The 19352-nt window shown below is 40.0% G+C and overlaps 1 protein-coding gene across 10 annotated transcripts in view; it reads left to right on the top strand.

The window, feature by feature from the left end:
* The first annotated feature begins 3941 nt into the window (after window positions 1–3941).
* LOC113014550 (MAP7 domain-containing protein 1-like) overlaps window positions 3942–19352 on the top strand; it is a 54634-nt gene continuing 39223 nt past the window's right edge. For all 10 annotated transcript variants that reach the window (XM_026156166.1, XM_026156165.1, XM_026156159.1 and 7 more), the window contains exon 1: window positions 3942–4285. In XM_026156166.1, the coding sequence (XP_026011951.1) occupies window positions 4219–4285 (67 nt within the window). In that variant the 5' untranslated portion in view covers window positions 3942–4218. The remainder of the gene's footprint in view (window positions 4286–19352) is intronic.

The following is a 19352-nucleotide window of genomic DNA, read 5'->3' as shown; positions in this document are numbered from 1 at the left end:
TGCTGCTTGGCAGTACACCAGTGAATTGCAGGCACGTTTTGTTTTGCTGTAATTTCATGGGCCTGCGTAAAATGTTTAAAGGCACATGGTGTATTTATAGAGTTGTTCGGGATCATAACATGAGAAGACGACGGGCCTGTTAGTCCATTTTATTTAGATTTTTAGTCCCACTGGCGAGGCTTTAAGGACGACAGTTTGGGTCATTCACTCAGTCTTGTGCCACAAAATATATATATAGATATGTGTCTTTGTATATCTAAAAAAAAAATATATATATGAACACACAAATGCCTTAAAACTGCATTCTTCTTAAAATGGCCCCCAGGGGTTGATTCCTGAGGAAGTCTGCGGGACCTCACATGTACCATTTTGACCTTAGTTAAAAACTTTCCTGATGAATTTATAACCTCAGTCACTTATGCTGGGTCATACTGTAAAAAGTATGTACATGTTGGTTATTCCAGGAGTCACAAAAGTGTATTACCCATGGTATGATCCTTGTTTAATGACTTCTGCTGTCAAACCTGCCCCCTCTCTCTACACATCTGGTTTTAAAATGCCAAAATGGCGACAGTCAAAAATGCTCAAAACCCTGCAGCCAATATTTTATGTGTGGTTTTACTGTGACACACATGGAGTACAAACACTGAGCAGGAATGAGTGCCTAGGGTAAAAAAAAAGAGCCTTAAACATGAGTATAACTAAACCTTTTCTGTGATGGCCAACTCTGACAAGTTAGCCCCTCCCTGCACGCTGATGGGATTTCTTCCTTAGGTTTGTTATCAGGCTTTAAACACTAAAGTCTGATGTAGCCGTGCAGGAGTGGAGAGCTGACTCATGTCAAAACAACTCCCAAAATTGATTCATACTGCGTTGGATAGGTTGTGAGATCAGCTGACCTGTGTTGTCAGCTTATCACATACATCCAAGTGGAATTTGGAAAGTGATGCAAAAGAGCAACGTCAGCTTATGCATCCAAATTATTGACCAAACCAAACAGTGATCATGGAAACCACAACATGGGCTGAGATAGAGGATTCAGAATGAAAGTGTCAGGATTTTCTTTACGTGTGTGTTTGTCTGTTGATATTACTAAAGACAGACATTTGCAGTAGTTACACAGCGCTTTAGTAATAGTTAGTGTTGCGTTTGCAATGATCAAAGCAAATCTGAGCAGCTACAACACCTCATTAATATGCTTTACTTTGATAATAGGCGAGGTGCGCTGCAGGCTCTCAAACATAGTAAGACTGCACAGATGTTTGCGGTTACCTGCTGTCCACATATAAAATGCTCAAAGTGTCTTAGTTTTAATGTTTTTATGTCCAGTATTCTCACACAGCCTTTAAACAAAAACACAACGAAGATACTTCCAAAGAACATTACATTAACCAGATAACTTAGCACATCATTTACACATCCTATGTCATCTTCCTCTTCTGTCCTCACATTTGTCATATTTTCTAGTTTAACCTGATAACATAAGAAGATAACAAGATATAACAAGGTAACCTGACTAAATACAAAATGCAGTTTTTAAATTGTGTTTTTTAGGGAAAAAAGTTTAAAAAAAACATGTAAGTATGACAAGTATGCAAAAAACTAAGAAAGCACGAAAGAGCCAAATACTTTCCCCCAGACATAAAAAGCTACACAAACTTGAGTGAATGACCTGGATATTGAGTCTGTAGCTACATCAGCAGCATCAGTGTTTAGAGTCCTGAGTGTCTTCACCTAGCTAAGTGGGTCATGCATATTTTATCTCTCCGGTAATGCTCACATACATTTGGCCCTTTAGTACGTCAGTATGTGCTCTGTCACCATGTTGGATAATGTGTCCAGCTCTGAAAAGAACCTCAGATGTGCATTAGGAGGATGTTTGTGTGTCTCTGTATTATATTTCCTATCACTTCCATCCATCATGAAGCGACATATAATGATGACCTCAATCTTAATTGTTAAGCAAAAAAAGCAAAAGGCTTTTTCTAATCAGACTTTTTAAAAAGCTCCTCTTTAAAAAATGTATGACGCTTATCTTTAGCCTCACATAAGCCAGATGGGTTCCTCTTCTGAGATGTGTTCATGTGAAAATTCCCCACATTTTCCAAACTTTTTTTTATTATACTGCTACTGCTATAATTTCGGGTTTGTTTTCTTTCTGTTTTCTTTTTTTCAGCCTGGATCACTGGCCTCCTGCAGTGACAGGGAGGTCACATTAATTGTTAATTAGCAGCAGATAAGTCCCTGTCATCTTTTAAACAGGGGAAATATGATTGAAACAGCGGGTGTGCAATATGTAGTGCTCTTCATGTTTGTAATATTTTGTATATTCATGTTTATTGGTAACTTTAAGATTACTTTGGTACTTTTTAAACCTGTTTTTAAGTGTAATCTCTATGGGATACTGTTTTCTTGCAGACATATATGCTTAAATAATACACGCTTATAAAGATATCACGATGTTTAAAGAAAATAAAGCTTTTCACTGTTACAAATGGTTAATTAACATGATGATAATTGCTGTAATTACACCGACAGTGTTGTTATGACAGCCCATCCCACAGCAAGCCGTTTTCAGCTGCTGAGGAGTCATCTGATGGGTCAAACCATTCAGCGGCTCCGACAGTTAAGGGGACACTAATGTCCTGCGTCTGCGGATAAAGCCAAAGAGAAATTATTGTAAATGTGAAGTTTGACCTTCAGAAGACTTTCGTGAAGTATTGGCTCTTCTGTGGCGTATTTTTTACACTCGCTGTGTAGATGGTACAGTCCAGTTGTCCGGCATGCGGTTTTTCGCTGCCAACGAGGTTAAGCCAGAGCAATGCGAAGAGGAAATAACAGGAAATGACACAATCCTGCCTTCAAAATAACAATCTTTAAGCTTTTAGAGTTCGAAAGAGGAGATTAAATTAAATTGAAAAAAATAAATTAAACGAATTAGGACATTTTTAAAACGTCTGTTACAAACATAAATAAAAATTTAAGGGCTCAAAAAATAACTGTAGGTTTCAAAGTAATTGAAAGTGTACAACACTAATAACAATAATCGGAAAAAGAGGAATTTAAAAAATGTTTTTTAATCACTAGTTGTAAGATCCTCACTGGATTTGCCTTATTAATCATTACTTATTGTAATAATACCCTGGCTGGAAATTAAATCATAAAAATAACAACAAAAACCCCCAGTAAGAACCAAAAAAACAAAAACAAAAACAAATTAAAAATATGCAAAAGAAGCCCCGCACTAAATAATCAAAAAGTAAATAAACCCAATAACCTTTTACCTGCTGTAAGAAATGTATTTCCTGTGTTTTCATTATTGTATCTATTGTAACTAACTAACTCACTAACTAACTAACTACCAACACATAACAACCCGCAGTTAGAAACACCCTCCAAATGTTTTTCTTACTCTGACTATAAAGAAGTACATAGATATTCTGAAAATGTTCTATGTATACTCATTAGACCAAAAAAATAAAACGTGTTTTCTTTTTTCAGTGGCAGAAACAAGCTTCCATGGTCATCACATGTACATTACAGTTTATATAGCACTTCTCTACTTCTCTAACTTAAAGGTAATTTTACTGTAAACCTCATTCATCTACCCAGACAATCACACACATATAAAAGTGCTTGTTTCTATATCTAAGCATCTTGTCAAATATTTCAAATAGTTGCATCTGTATCTAATGTTTGCACACACACTGTAAAGGGGAATCTCGGGGTTCATTGTATAAGGATACTTCAACCTGCAGACTGGATTAGCCGGAGACCTAACCCTCTTTGATTGGTAGATGACTACTCTACCACCTAATGCGCATAATAATTAATTTTGGAAAACTGAAATGCCACTGAAGTAAAGCGTTGATCAAGGATGTTTTATTTTGAAAATCCTGACCGGAAATCTTTCCTTCCTATGTCTAACTTACCTACAGCTTTTTATTCTCACACTGTAGATTTTCCAGCAGAGACCCACAGGCTCTCCGGACGGAACCGAGTCTCTGCTTTTAAAACACACCCGGTAACATTTTATCACTTCAGAGACTCGGCGCTGTTTTTCCAGCCGGATCCGCTTTTATTTCCATAGATTTTTTGGCCACTTTTCCCTTTTGCTCGGCTTGGATTTTACAAAGGGCGTGTTTGGGAGTTTCATCTCCTGTACTTGTGCGACTCTGAGGAATGACAGCAACTGGAAAGGGTCTGCGATCCGCCTGAATGGAAACAATGGATTATAAGGACCTCGGACATAATTTCGAGGAGAAGCTGACACTAACAGACAAGAGTGAGTATTTTACAGTCAGCATAAGGAAAATGGGGGTTAGAATAACGGGTGGCAGTAGGGTGGAATCTGATTATTCATTACATTAATGTTATGTAAATAAAAAAAATGTTATTATGATTATAATTATAACCCCTGTATATGAAGCGTGGTTTCCCGTCTAAAGACATGGTTGGATAAAATGTAAACTCAACAGCTGAAGCAGTGCAGCCTATCAGATGTCTCCCTCTGACATCTTAAAAGAGGAGATGTGTTTGTCCGGCCACGCCAACAGGCGGGTCCTCACCAGCAAAGATCCGGGAAATGCTGCACTGAGCTGTGGTCTTCATTACCAAACAAGTCAGTGGCGGTGTACTGGGTGAAAAATGCCCCACGCAGATATATAGCAAAAATGTATAGTGTAGACTCACAGGAGAGAGACGGTGCAGGTGAATGCATGCAGCTCAAACAGAAAATAAATAAATAATCGAACGGGAACTCAGTGTCATGCTCAAGAGCACCCCGGATACTGGATGCTGCAGAATTTCTCACACATCTGAGCTTTTTACTGGTATATGTTTATAACAAGCAGTTGGAATTAGTGACCCCAGCTGTGTCGTTTACTGTACATTCATATTGATGCCAGTTATCAATGAACATAATCGATTAGGTTGCTTTTTTTGCTTAAAAATCCAGAAAAAAGGTATTTTAATTAGGCTTATCTCACCATGACTCTTTTGTGCTGTATTAAATGTGTTCTACACATTTTTTCAGTAGACTGAGAAGAGAGATTCAAGTTTTGGTTTTTTTTTTACTAATTTTTAGTGCAGTTTTGATTTATATATGCAACAACCCCACACACTATAAACACATGAATAATTCATCCAGCCTATGTGCTTTTAAGATATAAAAGCACTTAGGATGAGCATCATGCTACACACCACTATCATACATATTTGCCATTGACCAGTGCTCACTGGCAGTAGGGGACTTTCTGTTCATTGGCAGCCCACCCCCATTTTCCACTCAACGTGGAGAGCTCTAGATGGATGGAGCGAAGGAACGTCTGCCGCAGCAGCTCTTTATCACTGCAAAAGGCATGGTGCTCGCTCCCTGGATGTGTGGGTGTCTGTTTGAAGAGGAATATGAGCGACTTATTGAGCAGACATGAAAGTGGTTGTTGATTTGTTATAGTTACACTCCTGAAATCCTGGGGCCACTGTGTGTGTGTGCGTGTGTGTGTGTGTTTGCCATGGTTGACAACTTTTAAGTAGCTGTTTGGTGCCTTTTCTTTTGGACAGCATACATGCGTTGTTTTGAACTATTGTTCTGGAGCAAATTCACCCATCAGTGCGTTATCTAAGATGGCAACACTAGATGGAAAACAAAGAGTGTTTTGGTTCCAGGCCCTTTGCAGAGACCGCCGCACGCAGCAGGGTTGACCGGCATGTGACGTTTATCAGGAATGTTAGACACCGAAAAAGGCAGGGGCGTTAGATAAACAGAAACATTCTTTCTCTCTGACTTCTATCTGAGAGATGGGAGTCTCATTCTTGCGCAAAGAAAGAGCCAAAAGAAAGGCCTGCCGGGGATTGTTTGTTTATGGCGGCCTGGTGCGCCTGCAGGGCTGGGAGAGGGGATTGTAATCCCTTATCAAAGTGGTTTATTCAGGTCTGAGGTTGGCAGACCTTTGGTTTAGCCCCTAATGCATGTTGACCATCCAAATCCCTAAAACACACCACCCTGCACAGCCCTCCTTACCCCTCCTGACCTCATCTGCTCGTCATTCCCCATCTACAGTAAAACCAGTCAGCCAGGGACATTACGCCATATATCAGAGCCTTGTTTCTGTGCCTGCTGGTGTTTCAGAGAAAATGCTAGTTTGGGGAAAATGAATCACAGCTACCAGACTCATTCGCTTACCCAGGGAGTGCTGGAATCAAGCTAAGCCTCTCCAAGACATGACATGTTCAAAGACTCTCTGTTTGTGGCTCACAATAGGAGTGGCACCAGTTTCCTGCAACGAGTCAATTCACTTTTTGTGCAATGTCTTTCTAAAGGAGTTCACACTGTACATGCTACAACTCCTTCCTACCTAGTTTTAAACCTCTTCTTTCCTGATATCTGCAGTGCCATCACGTTGACTTTTTCACCCCCTGTTTAACAGTAGTGAGCGTCTCTGTTTGGAGTTAAATGCTCCTCTGTGGAAGTAATCATGAGACGTGGACTCCCTGTGGCACTGTGAGCTTTCCCAGTCATGCTGACGTTATGTTCTTGGAACGCTTTCAAGATCGCAGGCAGCCTGGAAATGTAGATTTCAGCCTAGAAACCTTTCACTGCCGGCTTTAGATTTGCCTCTATCCTCCATAATTTAGCAAAGAAATAACCCCTGTGTTCAATTTCCAGGTTGAAAATAAAGTGTAATTGAATGAAATTTAAATTTAGTTTTATTTATAAAGTAACCATTCTTGTCTGAAAGAGGTTTAAATTGTGAGTAAAGACATTACTTTACTACACAATCAGAAAATGAGCAGGACCTAGGAACTATGGAGGAAGAACTCCCCTTTAACAGGAGAGACCTCTTAAATGAGAGACCTCCAGTCGAGACAGGCTCAGGTAGGGGCAGCCATCTGTCTTTACTGATAGAAAAAAAAACTTAGAGAGATCACAAACAACAATCAGAACAAAACACAAACTGCAAGAGAGAGAAGACAAGCGTTAATGATATGCAGTGGTGAAAAAGACTTTTATTAGTCCAAAAATAATAAAAAATTGTGTTTGTTTTCTCTGAGCAACAAGTCAAAAAACACATTTACTATAACTACAAAATCAATAAGCTACAGAAAATCAAGGTTTTTGCAATAACCCTTTAATCTAATCAAGACCATAAACAGCTGCTGCTGTGTGGAGTGGTAAACCTTTGTCACACAGCTAACATAAGCTACAAACATTAGCCTGTTTGGCTTCCTAGCTTGCTATGATTGCTACAGTGGAACTAGATCCTACAGTATCTGAATTTAGTTTTATATAATTACCAGTGCTGTCAGTGTTAATATCGTTAAAATGACGTTAAGGCCATAACCGCATTGGCGCGGCAAATCTCAGTTAGCGCAGATCGCCCTGTGCGTGGGTCTGCACAGCGCTAACACGTTAACGAGCTAACCATGCTAACACGTTATTGATTAATAATATTTTGGGGGTAAATCTGTTATCACTGTAAAGAGTATATGCTCCATAACAATGAAGGTTTACAGGAGTAGCAGTGCAACTACCCACTCAATTTTTTTATTTGGTCCGTGTCTATTCATTACAGTTTATCTTGTTTAATATCTACATTAATACAGAGCAAAGTTATTTCACCGGGAGTAGAAAAACAACCCCAGAGGACAAAGCTCCTCTCATCTCCGGCATCCAGACGGGGCTCAAGTTCTCACAGCTCTGCCAACTGTGTCTCATTTATGTCCCGGGGGCTTGAACGCTTGTAACTGCAGGTGGGAGGGATGCGTGTGGAGGGCAACGGCTAGGATGACTCTGGGAAACTGGATTGGGAGTGTTGTTGTGGCTTGATCGTCTCCTTGAAGAAGAACGGAAGGAAGGAAGGATGGAAGGAGGAGACTAACAGGAGCGCTAACCTCTGCTGTCCACGTCAGCATCCTAGTGACCAGATGCTATAAATCACAGCCGTCACTCGGGAAAGCAGAGGAAATGCTCCTTTCTGCTGCTGACTATGAAGAAGGAGAGGGAAGCAGGTTCCTGAGAGCTTATGCACAGATTAGTCATGTTTCCATCCATATCCGGCATTCAAAAAAGCCGAATCCATGAATGGATCATTGATATTAATAATCCGTTTTGCAGCATAATCCTTTTAGAGAACGTGTGAGGCAGGGTTAGTCATAAAGGAGGCTGTCATATCACATTTAGATTAGAGTCAACGAGGTAGCAACACCTACACTTCTGTACACATCTGAGACTATTTTAGAGATAATGTGGGAGGAAAAGAAAACATATGCTTAATTTATATGTTCTAACTTAATGTATGAGCAGTCAGATTTCTACCAGTAGTTGTTACAACTAAGAGAAATAACTGCCTAAGGCACAGCTTTGCTAGAGCAATATATAGTTAATGGCTGTGGCCAAAGTTGTATATATCTATGAGTAAACAACTGCTTTCAAACGTTTAACAGCCAACCTACCACCCATGTAGATAAATAAAACGTAAGAACCATCCCTTAGCTATGTTGCCATAGGCTCAGGCTGATGGGGGACTTCCCAAGTCTCTCTTTCCTGTCTCCCCGTGCTCTCTTTTCTCTTTGCCCTTATCCCAAAACTAGCAGCCCCGCCCTGATCCTGGAGGGGCTTGCTGTCTGATTCGAGATTCAGTTTTTTAAATATCATAGCAACAGTTGCTTAGATGAACTTCATATTGTAAGTAAAGACCTTACAATACTACAGAGAAAACCCAGCAATAAAATCAGATATTATGAGTAAGCACTTGGCAACAGTGGGAAGGAAAATCTCCGTTTTACATGAAGAAACCTCTAGCAGAACTAGGCTCAGGGAGGGGCGTCCATCTGCCCAGATACACTATGGAAGATAGTCAGAGTTTATTAATAACTAATGATAAAATGCAGAGTGGTTTATAAAAACATAGTGAGTGAAAAAGGTGAGTGAAGAAGAAATACTCCTGCATCATGGTAAGCCCCAAGCAGCCTAGGCCTATTACAGTGTAACTAAGGGTGGATTCAGGGTCACCTGACACAACCCTAACTATATGCTTTATCAAAAAAAATTAAGCCTAATCTTAAAAGTGTATGCTGCTTTCCAGATACCTCGGAACACAGATGTCAGAACGCCACTCCCCAGTTCAGAGAAAGCTATCAAAATCAGACCTTGTTTTGGTTTTTAGCAAAGTCAGAGCCATTCAGGTATCGCAGTACAGCATAATACTTATTTTTTGCACTTAAAAAGCACATCAATAGATATATACCTGATCAGTGCTATGCATATGGCTTGATTTTTGAGTAAAAAATACACAACAGTGGCAGTACTGATTAAAAGTTTACAGTCTTACTACTGTGTGCGTTCAGTGTCCATCATGGTTTGCTAACTCAGGGTATGTTCGTCTGCTCCAACTTTAGAGTGGGAAATCCAAGTTGAGGGGGCGTTTCACAAATAACTTCCAACTGGGAACTCATGACTTCCAACTTATTCAGGAATGCACCATCAGCATAGAAAACATAACTGCTTCTGTGAATGGGTATCCATCCATCCATCCATCCATCCATCCATCCATCCATCCATCCATCCATCTTCTTACACTTATCTGGGTCTGGGTTATGGTGGCAGCAGTCTAAGGCCAGACCTCCCTCTCCCAAAGTCAGCAGAGAGGTGTGATCCTCAGCATTCCTGCGTCTCCTCCAGGGTGTTGTCCAGTAGGACATGCCTGAAACGCCTCAACTAGGAGGTGCCATTAGCAATCCTAGCAGACGTCTCAACCATCTCAATTGGCTCCTTGAGACTTTTTTGTCTTGTCAAACAACAAAACAACACAGTGATCTGCTACCCAAGTCCAATGGATTAACCCTATGAGCCCTAAGTTATCACAGTTGGAAATCCTAACACCAACTCCATATTTTGGAAAAGAGCATTCAGAATGATTATTGTTTTGTTCTTGGATTTCAAAGCTACTAAAAAACAGTTAATTAAAATAAAAAATACACATGCTGATTGCTTAGAGGCAGAGCTAGTGCTGGAGTTGGCACAAATCATGACTTAGACCTCAGGGAGTGACACAGGGATATTGTTTTCCAACTTAGCAACATAGGACAAGGCCACAAAGTGGGCTCGTGTGGCTGGATATATGTCTGAAAAGACTTATATTTATTTTTCTGTAGATTATTGATTGTTTGTTAAAAAAATTCATGAATTTTTCTTTACTCTGCAACTCAGAAAACAATCAAAAGAGCTAAGCCAGATAATTTCACTGAACTTTTCTCAGTTTTATCAAAACTATAACTTTTTAGAAACCTCTCTTTGATGAATAACAATTTCACACATTTTTTGCTTTTTTATTTGATTTTAAATGTTGTCCAAAGATACATGGAAAATAAATAACACAGGCAAAAAAAAAAAACAGTCAAAATTATCATTAAAACATGGAAATGGCTTTCCAAAGAGTAGTAACTCCTTTTATATTTCTTGTTAATTTTCAAAATAAAACACTAAAGCAGTATTGAGCTTTGATACTTTACCCTAGTTTTAGTTGAAATTAGCCTTTCCTCTCAGCGCTGCTCTGCACTTCAATGTAGCCTAAATACTCTGAAGACTCCCTTTGATGTATGAGAAGGAGCCTACAGTATTGATTGTGTCCTCGGGGCCTTTTCAGTGAACTCAGAGGTGCCCAAGGCAGAAAAAAACTGCCTTGGGCACCGGGACTGTCTATTAACATTTAATAAATCTGTATTAATGGAGCCAGATTCATCTCTGATGCCAAAGAGTAGTTTTTTTTAAGGGGGGGGGGGGGGGGTTATTTATATTTCGCTTCATGTGCTGCAAAGGAAACCTAATCTGCTCAATCCCTTCCTTCAAATAACATATGTCTTGTTTTTATTTTAGATAAAAATCTCATTCAGCTGTATCCTGTATTTTACCCATGCTGCTTTGCAACATATCCTGGATGCATTTGTGGATGTGCGATTTGGACCTCGGGGAAATCACTAGCAGATGCAGCTCCTCTCTCCTGCTTTGAAGTGTATGTGTGTGAGGAGATAACAGCCCTGTTGTAGCTCCGCTTCATACTCACTTTAGCAAACACGCACACACGCACATATAAACACACACGTGTCCATCACCGTGTAACGTCCCTGTGACAGGACCCACAGGCTCTAATATCAGAGTGCAGATGATGTGATGGCGCATGCTGTAAGACTGCAGATGATGATAATAAAAACACATGTATGTGGGCAGCCATCTTTGCTTTGCGATGGTCACCAGACAAAATCTTTCTTTTTGATTTTGTGAGAAGCCACGATCATGAGGTTTGTCAGATGCTTCCCTCTGTTTCTCGGGTTTTTCTGCTCTCCGCATGGTTATTTTGGAACTGCAGCGTTAAACCAGTCAAACTGCCGCTTTTTCCTGCTGCACCAGTCGATTGATTATCTCCGCAGCCTCCTACAGTTTCGTAACACCGCACCGCTTCTTCCGTTACCCACTGCGAGCCCTGGCACTCCAGCTAGGAGCTCATTGTGTTTTTCTGTTCACTGAAAAGATCCTTGAAAAGCCCTTCAGTTAAGTGGAAAAGGAAGAGCTGCAGAAGGCTGCAGAAAACGAATAGCGGACGGGTTTTCTTCTAACTTTCAACTTTGAGTTTCAGCATTTTGTTTGATGTGCCTGACGCTCAGAGCTGCAGTAAATCACGTAGAGGCTTTGTGGCCTCACTGAGGCATCTTTTGTCCTCAGGCTTGATTTTTCTCAGAAATCACTAAACAGCTGATGCTTTTGAAGCAAAACAGTAAAGCGTTGATGCTGCAGCACCAACTTCCTGATGATTTCATTCACTCATGTTCATGTCATTTATAAGATGAAGGATTCATTCAGTTAAGTATTGTTGGCTCATATATTACAGCAGTTGTTATGGAAGGGATGCAAAAAGTGCATTAAAAATTAAAAGATCCATGAATTATTTTTACAACCACATATGCATCCTGCTGTTTTAACTGGTTTCCATTTTTACTGATTTACAACCGTATATGTGTCAGTTTTTCATCGTTAGCTCGTCTAGCATCTTGTAGTGCAGGATTTTAAATACTCATTCATTCATTTATTATGGATTTAAAAAATGCTGAAATATACCAATTATCTTATCCCTGCAGCTCAAACCCCAAGCGTATGCAGTCTGGTTGTCTTTGAAGACTAAGAAATCCAGCTAATATTTACACTTTACACACCAGAATCACTCACACATCAGTACTCTTGCTCAAAAACTGCTGGAATTGTATTCAAACAGCTGCTTATTTAATTAAAGGGTCAATTTTAACCAATTTTAATACTTAAGGAGAAATGAAGCTCTTGTACAAATAGGTGTCCTTTGTTGACCTGCTTTTACCGGGCCAAACTCACACCAAAAGCGGACCTCAGCTGAGATTAAACTTGGTCTGTCATCACATTCGCTGTGCTGCCAGGCCAACATGAGTCAGCCAGTCAAAGTTATGCCCTACTTTATGAGTCCAAAACAAGAGCGTGGTGGTGGGGCAGCTGGGGTCTATATATGCTTGTGTTGGGTTGATGTTTCCAACAGAGGTTTCCACAACAAAATGATTTTCTCAGCTTTAACTTTAAACTACAAACTGCAAGAAAGTTCCCAGTGAGTAGCTGAAACTCTTAGAAGAGTGCAGAGTAGGAGTGTAGTGACAGGAAAAGCTAAATAAAGAAAACTCTATGTGATATACAGACATGATATCAGCGGCCGTGTGACTCGTCGTTGATCCTGATTTGTTTCCTTCTTACTTCTGCCTTGTTTCACTTGTCTCTGTCAGAAACGACTGATTGTCTGGGATTATCTTCACTTTGATTTGGGTGTATCCCAGATTCCTTTATAACCTGTTTACACTTACACAAATGGAAGCAGTGTCCGCTTCCATGTAAATAAAACAACACAGTCAACACAAACAGTTCTGTAAAACCGCAAACAATACGACAACAACACGAAAACAACATTAGCAGCTCATAAGTGGTTAACATGCTCATCTTTAGTTGCTTGCTAGTTTTTGCATTAGCAGCGCTGTTTTTGCTTAGAGTTTGGTTTCCTCCAACTCTGGAGGTTAAAAAAAAGCTCTGTTCAGCTGCTAAATGCTCCACTGTGTTCACATCAAAGAACCATTTTATTAACCATTATTTTATTAAAACTAGTTTTAATAAAATAAATCTTTAAAGATGACCTGTTATGCTTCAGTATTTTTTTCTGGACTGCACCAGAGTCACTTTGCACAAGCCTTGAGCCAGCCCCTCAGTTCATCATTTGATTAAAAGCTTCCTGCTTTAAACCAATTTTCTTCTCATTGGCTGCACCTCACAAACAGAAGGTTTAAATAGCATGTGGGTGGGGCTACTCTGCTCCCAGCTAGGGTACAAGCCTGAGATGACCATATTAGGATATCCGCTCTCTTTTATATCATAAAGAGCGAGACTGAAGGCTGAGGTTTTGGCTCACAGGGATTACTTGTACACACACCAACCTCGTCATTTGAAACTTTATCAGTGATTAATACTGAGCATCCATCAGTTTAACAGTATATATATATATATATATATATATATATATATATATATATATATATATATATATATATATATATATATATATATATATATATATATATATTAGGGGTGCAACGATACACAAAATTCACGGTTCGGTTCGGTTCGATACTTTGGTGTCACGGTTCGATATTTTTTTGATACAAAAAAAATGTTCATGCCTTTTTAATTTGTCATTTATTAAAATTATAAATATATATTTTAACTCAAAAGTACAGTTTTTAAATTTAACCCTAACCCTTGTGCGCGTTTTTTATTTTGACAGCGAATGCGCACCTGCGGACCACTTATGTGCAGCCCTGGTTATTTAGCTCGTCATATTGCAGCCACAGAAATTATTTTGTCCATGAAACCATAAAGCTGCACTTTCTTTTTGCCTTATAGTCTGATTTGTCATAACTTCTCCGTTTTGTGGTAAGCTTTTCTTTGGCTGTCACTTCTTCACCCTGACCTGTCTTATTTGGCTCAGCAGAACTGAAATGCTTTTACACGCACTCACATAAGCTCAGCGATTCTCTGCGCGATCAACCTCTCACATGTTTAAGCTTGCTGCGGGAGATTTCACTTGTCATGTTTGCATAGTAAGCTAACGATTAATAAGACGATGTCAGAGGAATTGGTGCACAAATTATCATCACTCACAGATCAGTGCTGTCGCTCTCTATACACAGTTCGCACGATTGCAAAGTGAAAGCAAAAAAACAAGCGCAAATTCAAACGCGACTTCAATATGTCACATATTGACAGTGGCTCACCGATGCCAATGACATAATTACCCAGCTACATTTCTGAAAGAATGCAAAAGCATTGACATATATTTTTCCTACAATAGCCCGACGGGCAGGGAAGAGATAGATTTTGGTAGCCCGACTGAAAAAATCGCTAGCTCCGGGATGTCGGGCTAGCGATATTGCAAGCCCTGTATCTGATTGAGGAATCACTCATCTTTGGAAAAGAGAGTTTATTACAGAGAAATGGCTCTTTCCAAAATAAAAGCTATACTATCCGCTTCTTCTGGGCTATATTCTCAGCAGCATAAGGAGAATCATGTGCTAACAGCTGTCTAAATGACTCGGCTAAAGTTAGTAGCATGCTTGCTTTTTTTTGTCTGCTTCCACTTGTCTTTGCACTAGGATGATGTCGGCGTAAATGTGCAGTCATATTCGTTGTGTTCCCACTAGTGCTTTCAGGTTAATCTCGTTGAAATGACCTTAACGCCACAACACGGCAAATCTCCGTTAACGAGCTACCGCCGATCGCCCCGTGCATGGGGCTAGACGACCAACATGTTAACGAGCTAACTGCGCTAACACACTAGTTCACACCAATGTAATTGAGCATTGCATGGCACATTCAACATACTGTTTTACTTTAGTCCATGACTCGCTTACCTTCAGGGTCATACGTCACATGAAAACCAAAATAATTCCAAACGCCAGATCTGAATGAGAGTGGGGGAGGTCCATGTTAAAAGGAGAGCTTAACTTCTGTCTCGCTAGCTTGCCCTGCGCTCTTCCTTCTGACTATGCTGTCTGTGTTGAGCGCTCAGTGGATCTGCGCTGGACAGTGCAGCCTAGGCGGAGTAGTCGAACGCAGATTCACTGAGCGCTCAACACAGACAGCATCGTCAGAAGGAAAATTGATAAAATAAATTACAAATGTTGTATTGTTCGATACATATGCATACCGAACCGAAAGCACTGTATCGAACGGTTCAATATCGATACGAATATCGTTGCACCCCTAATATATATATATATATATATATATATATATATATATATATATATATATATATATATATATATATATATATATATATATATATATATGTGTGTGTGTATATATACATATATATATGACAGGAAATATGGAAACCTGTACTGTACTTTTTTTGCCTCTTGTCTTATTCCTGTCAAGACTTTTTGAACATGGACACTGTCGTAACACTACGACCGCCCCATGCTGCTCCTGCAGTCATTATTATTGCCTAATCTATATTTTTTACTGTCATTATTATTAAATTTTTGCCTTTTCATTAGCCCAAAAGCAGCCGTCACACTGCTGTTTGACCTTTCATGTCTTGAGTTTCTACATCATCACATGAAAAGTAAAAGAAGCATAGTTCAGCCACTTCAGTACACCATTGCCAAGTCTCAGTTTGACTAAGACAGAGTCTCTTTATTCATTTTCCTTCTGATTCTCTCCCCTGCTGTGTGGCTTAAAACGCTAAAGAAAAACATCTTGTGGTTGTTTACATCGTGAGCATTGCTCATCTTTGCGATGTCGTGGAAGTGATGTAATGATGAGGTCATTGCTGAGGAAGTGAAACTCCCTGACTAGAGCCTCAGGCATATCCTCTGACCGTCTCAAAGAAGAAAAAAAAAAGCTTCTCTCAGCATTAAAGGATTCAAATGTTCCTCTCCCACTTTATCCTTTTTCACTGTCTAACCTTTGACCTTCTTTTTACTTTGAACCTTGTGATGGTGAATAAAAATGCAGGGGAAAACTGAGTAATGGATGATTCATGTATGAGTTATTCTTGGCTCTGTTTGAGGCTTTGTGACTGGGTAACGGACTTGTTGTGGTTAAAAGCATCTGGAGTTCGCACTGGTTTGCAGAGGACTGACATCCTGTTGCCTGCTCTCTTTAGCTCTCACACCAAAACATGTAATGGCTCTGTGGTTCTTAGTTTATACTTTTATTAGACAATTTTGCTTTGTTTTTTTCATGCACTGACTGGCAGGTAGGGTCCCAGACACTTACACTTGCTGTTAAAGTCTCTTGCGTCCCAATCAATTGCATTTTTTGTTTCTTTTGACCTACCCAGCAAACATTTCTGTGCTGTCTGGCGTCAGAGATCTAAGTTGACTGTCTGCTGGAAGCACTCAATCAATGCTTTCTGAATTTTTACCAAGAGAAGACTTGTGTTAAAAACAGTTTGCGCTTTTATTGAATAGAGGAAAATGAAACAAAACATTTGCGATTTAGAGATGGACGAGAATGCCAAGACAAAAAAAAGCATAAACTAAGAGGCACTTGAACTCTAGTGTTGAAGCATCGTTTATATTGACATAAATAAAAAGATCCAGTAATGGTCGCAGAGCGGTGGTTGTGTTTCAGTCTGCTTTTGTTTCTATTGTGTTATTTCTTTCATGTGTTCAGTGTAGAAAAACAGATAAAGTAAAAACTGACACAATCATTTAAATTCTTTCTTGAAAAAATGTGAACAACTTGTCTTGGTTTGTAAGAGGTCCTCTGTCTGTCTGTCTGTCTGTCTGCATGTTCTGTTTTACCATCATACTGAGACAAGTTTTGCTAAGCTAACTTTCTAGATATTCGATGTCAGGGGTCAGGGAAAAAATCGCTACGTGATAGGATTGTGTGGTGATATCGTGTCGATACAGAGACACCAAATGCTGATATTTTGTTCAATAAATTAAAATACTCTAGTAGTACTACGATCCTTAGGGGTTATCTCATGCACCACCATCCAGAGATAATGTTAGCTGAACACTGGACACACAGAAATGTGAACAGATGTGCGATTTTTGGCATTTTGGCACAGATAACTGCTGTATTATCAGAAACAGATTGCATGTAATTGCTAACTGGACCCCATTCAGCTGCTGACTGACTCCGTCCCCGTCAACATTTGGCAGGTTTTAGTAACAAATTCATTTTGCAGTAAAGAAATAACTGAGATACATTTCTTCTATCTGTAAAAAAACGATATTGACAATTTGGCAGTTTAACTTTGGGGACATAATTTGGCGATCTTATAAATGACATGAAAAGGCGATAAATCAGAATATACATTACGGCAATACTCTTGCAAAAATCTTAAAAACTGCAATAATATCATGATGTGGGGTATCTGGTGATATTGAATATATTCTGCATAACTAGTATGAAAACAGGTTTAACTTTTTGTAAATATGTTTGTGAAAAAGCAAAATAATGGATTTCAGTTTGGGTGAATTACTGTTTTAATAGGTTAAAGAAGGTTAAACCATTCAAAGAATAGCGTCACCTTTACCAAACCCCAAAACACAAGAGCTCCTTGTGTTTGTAATTGCAGTCTGTAATTGAAGCCTTGCTTTAAGTTAGAGGTTTCTCCTCTTTGATCAGGGGAGGGGGGGGAAGTGGCGTTTATCCACGTGTGACAGTGATTCATAGCGCTGCATTTTGTTGTCGCTTGTTGCTGCAACTTTGAACTGATTACAAGCACAGCTGTCGGTCCTCTGACCTCTCACGGCGTCGACGGGATAACCTGACGGGTTCAAAGGTTCGTGCAGTATTTGTTTGTGAGGCCTCAAGTTTTCCTGTGCTGTCAGAGCCAGTGGTACTGCTTTTTTTGTGCCACGAATATTTGATTTTAGGTCCAGTGACCTTTCACCTCACTTGGTCGTGTTGTCGGTTGTCATGAGATGAATCTAGGGAAGTGAATTTTTTAGTTTAGTGCAGTCGTTGAGAAGAAGCTCTCCTAACGCTCAGAGTGGTGATATGTTTGGAATGTGTTTCCTCTGCTTTCCCTGGGGGCACAGACCCTTGTTTTTCAAGAGTATTTCCGTTTTTTCCTTCCACAAAGGAAGAAGAGGTGGAGGCATCCGTCAAGGACTCGTGTTCTCTGTTTTTGGGTGAAATATTGAAAATTCCTAGAGTCAGTCAGTCTTGTCATGGAGGTAAATGCAGTGCGATATTATCATTGTTTCTTTGAATACACAGGGAATATTTAATCGAATCCCTCGTGGGCTTTGCAGATAATTTTATCCAGGTCCCTGCGAGCCCTCGGCACACGCAGGCCATGGAGACACATGCAGAAGACGCGCATCTGCTGTTTGGATACATGCAACGCAAATGTGAATGCCAGAGATTCCTGAGATCGGGCTGACCCAGATCTGACATGTCCCACTCATCACTAAGACACAAACACACACGCATATGTGTGTGTTCACATACTGGCTCTTTAGTTCACGTAACTAACAACAGAGTTGACCTGCTTCACACAACGCAGGGCTTTAACTTTTAAAAGAAATTTCAAATGCTTTATGTACAGTAAATGATTCTGCTATTATATAATAAAGGTTTTGCCAGAATATACACATGCATCAATGAATAATGAAAATAGAACCTTAATTCCATCCATCCATTCGCTTCCGCTTATCCTTTTCAGGGTCGCGGGGGGCGCTGGAGCCTATCCCAGCTGTCATAGGGCGAGAGGCAGGGTACACCCTGGACAGGTCGCCAGTCTGTCGCAGGGCTAACACACAAGGACAGACAACCATTCACACTCACATTCACTCGCACATTCACACCTAGTGACAATTTGGATTATCCAATTAACCTATCCCCACAAGTCTTGCATGTCTTTGGACGGTGGGAGGAAGCCGGAGTACCCGGAGAGAACCCACGCAAACACGGGGAGAACATGCAAACTCCACACAGAAAGACCCCGGCCTGATGGTGGAATTGAACTCAGGACCTTCTTGCTGTGCGGCAACAGTGCTAACCACCGTGCCACCGTGCTGCCCTTAGAACCTTAATTATTACAGAAAACTCTATCTTTATACCACATCATGTGCTCTAGAATGAATTTTGGCTGTGCAAACTATTTTAATGTCTACCACATGTGTGGCTTTAGGTCATTAACTAACCTTATCGTTGGTCTTTGGCTGACTTGAGGCATCTGTATTTGCGCTGCAGTCGTGTTAAGCACAAAATTGGAAGCATTTGCTGTGTGAATGGTATTTACAAGTGAGAAACTGGTTATTAC

Source organism: Astatotilapia calliptera, chromosome 22 (genome assembly GCF_900246225.1).
Source record: "Astatotilapia calliptera chromosome 22, fAstCal1.2, whole genome shotgun sequence".
NCBI lineage: Eukaryota > Metazoa > Chordata > Actinopteri > Cichliformes > Cichlidae > Astatotilapia > Astatotilapia calliptera.
The sequence above is the reverse complement of the archived record's forward strand: the minus strand, read 5'-3'. Positions and strand labels throughout refer to the sequence as shown.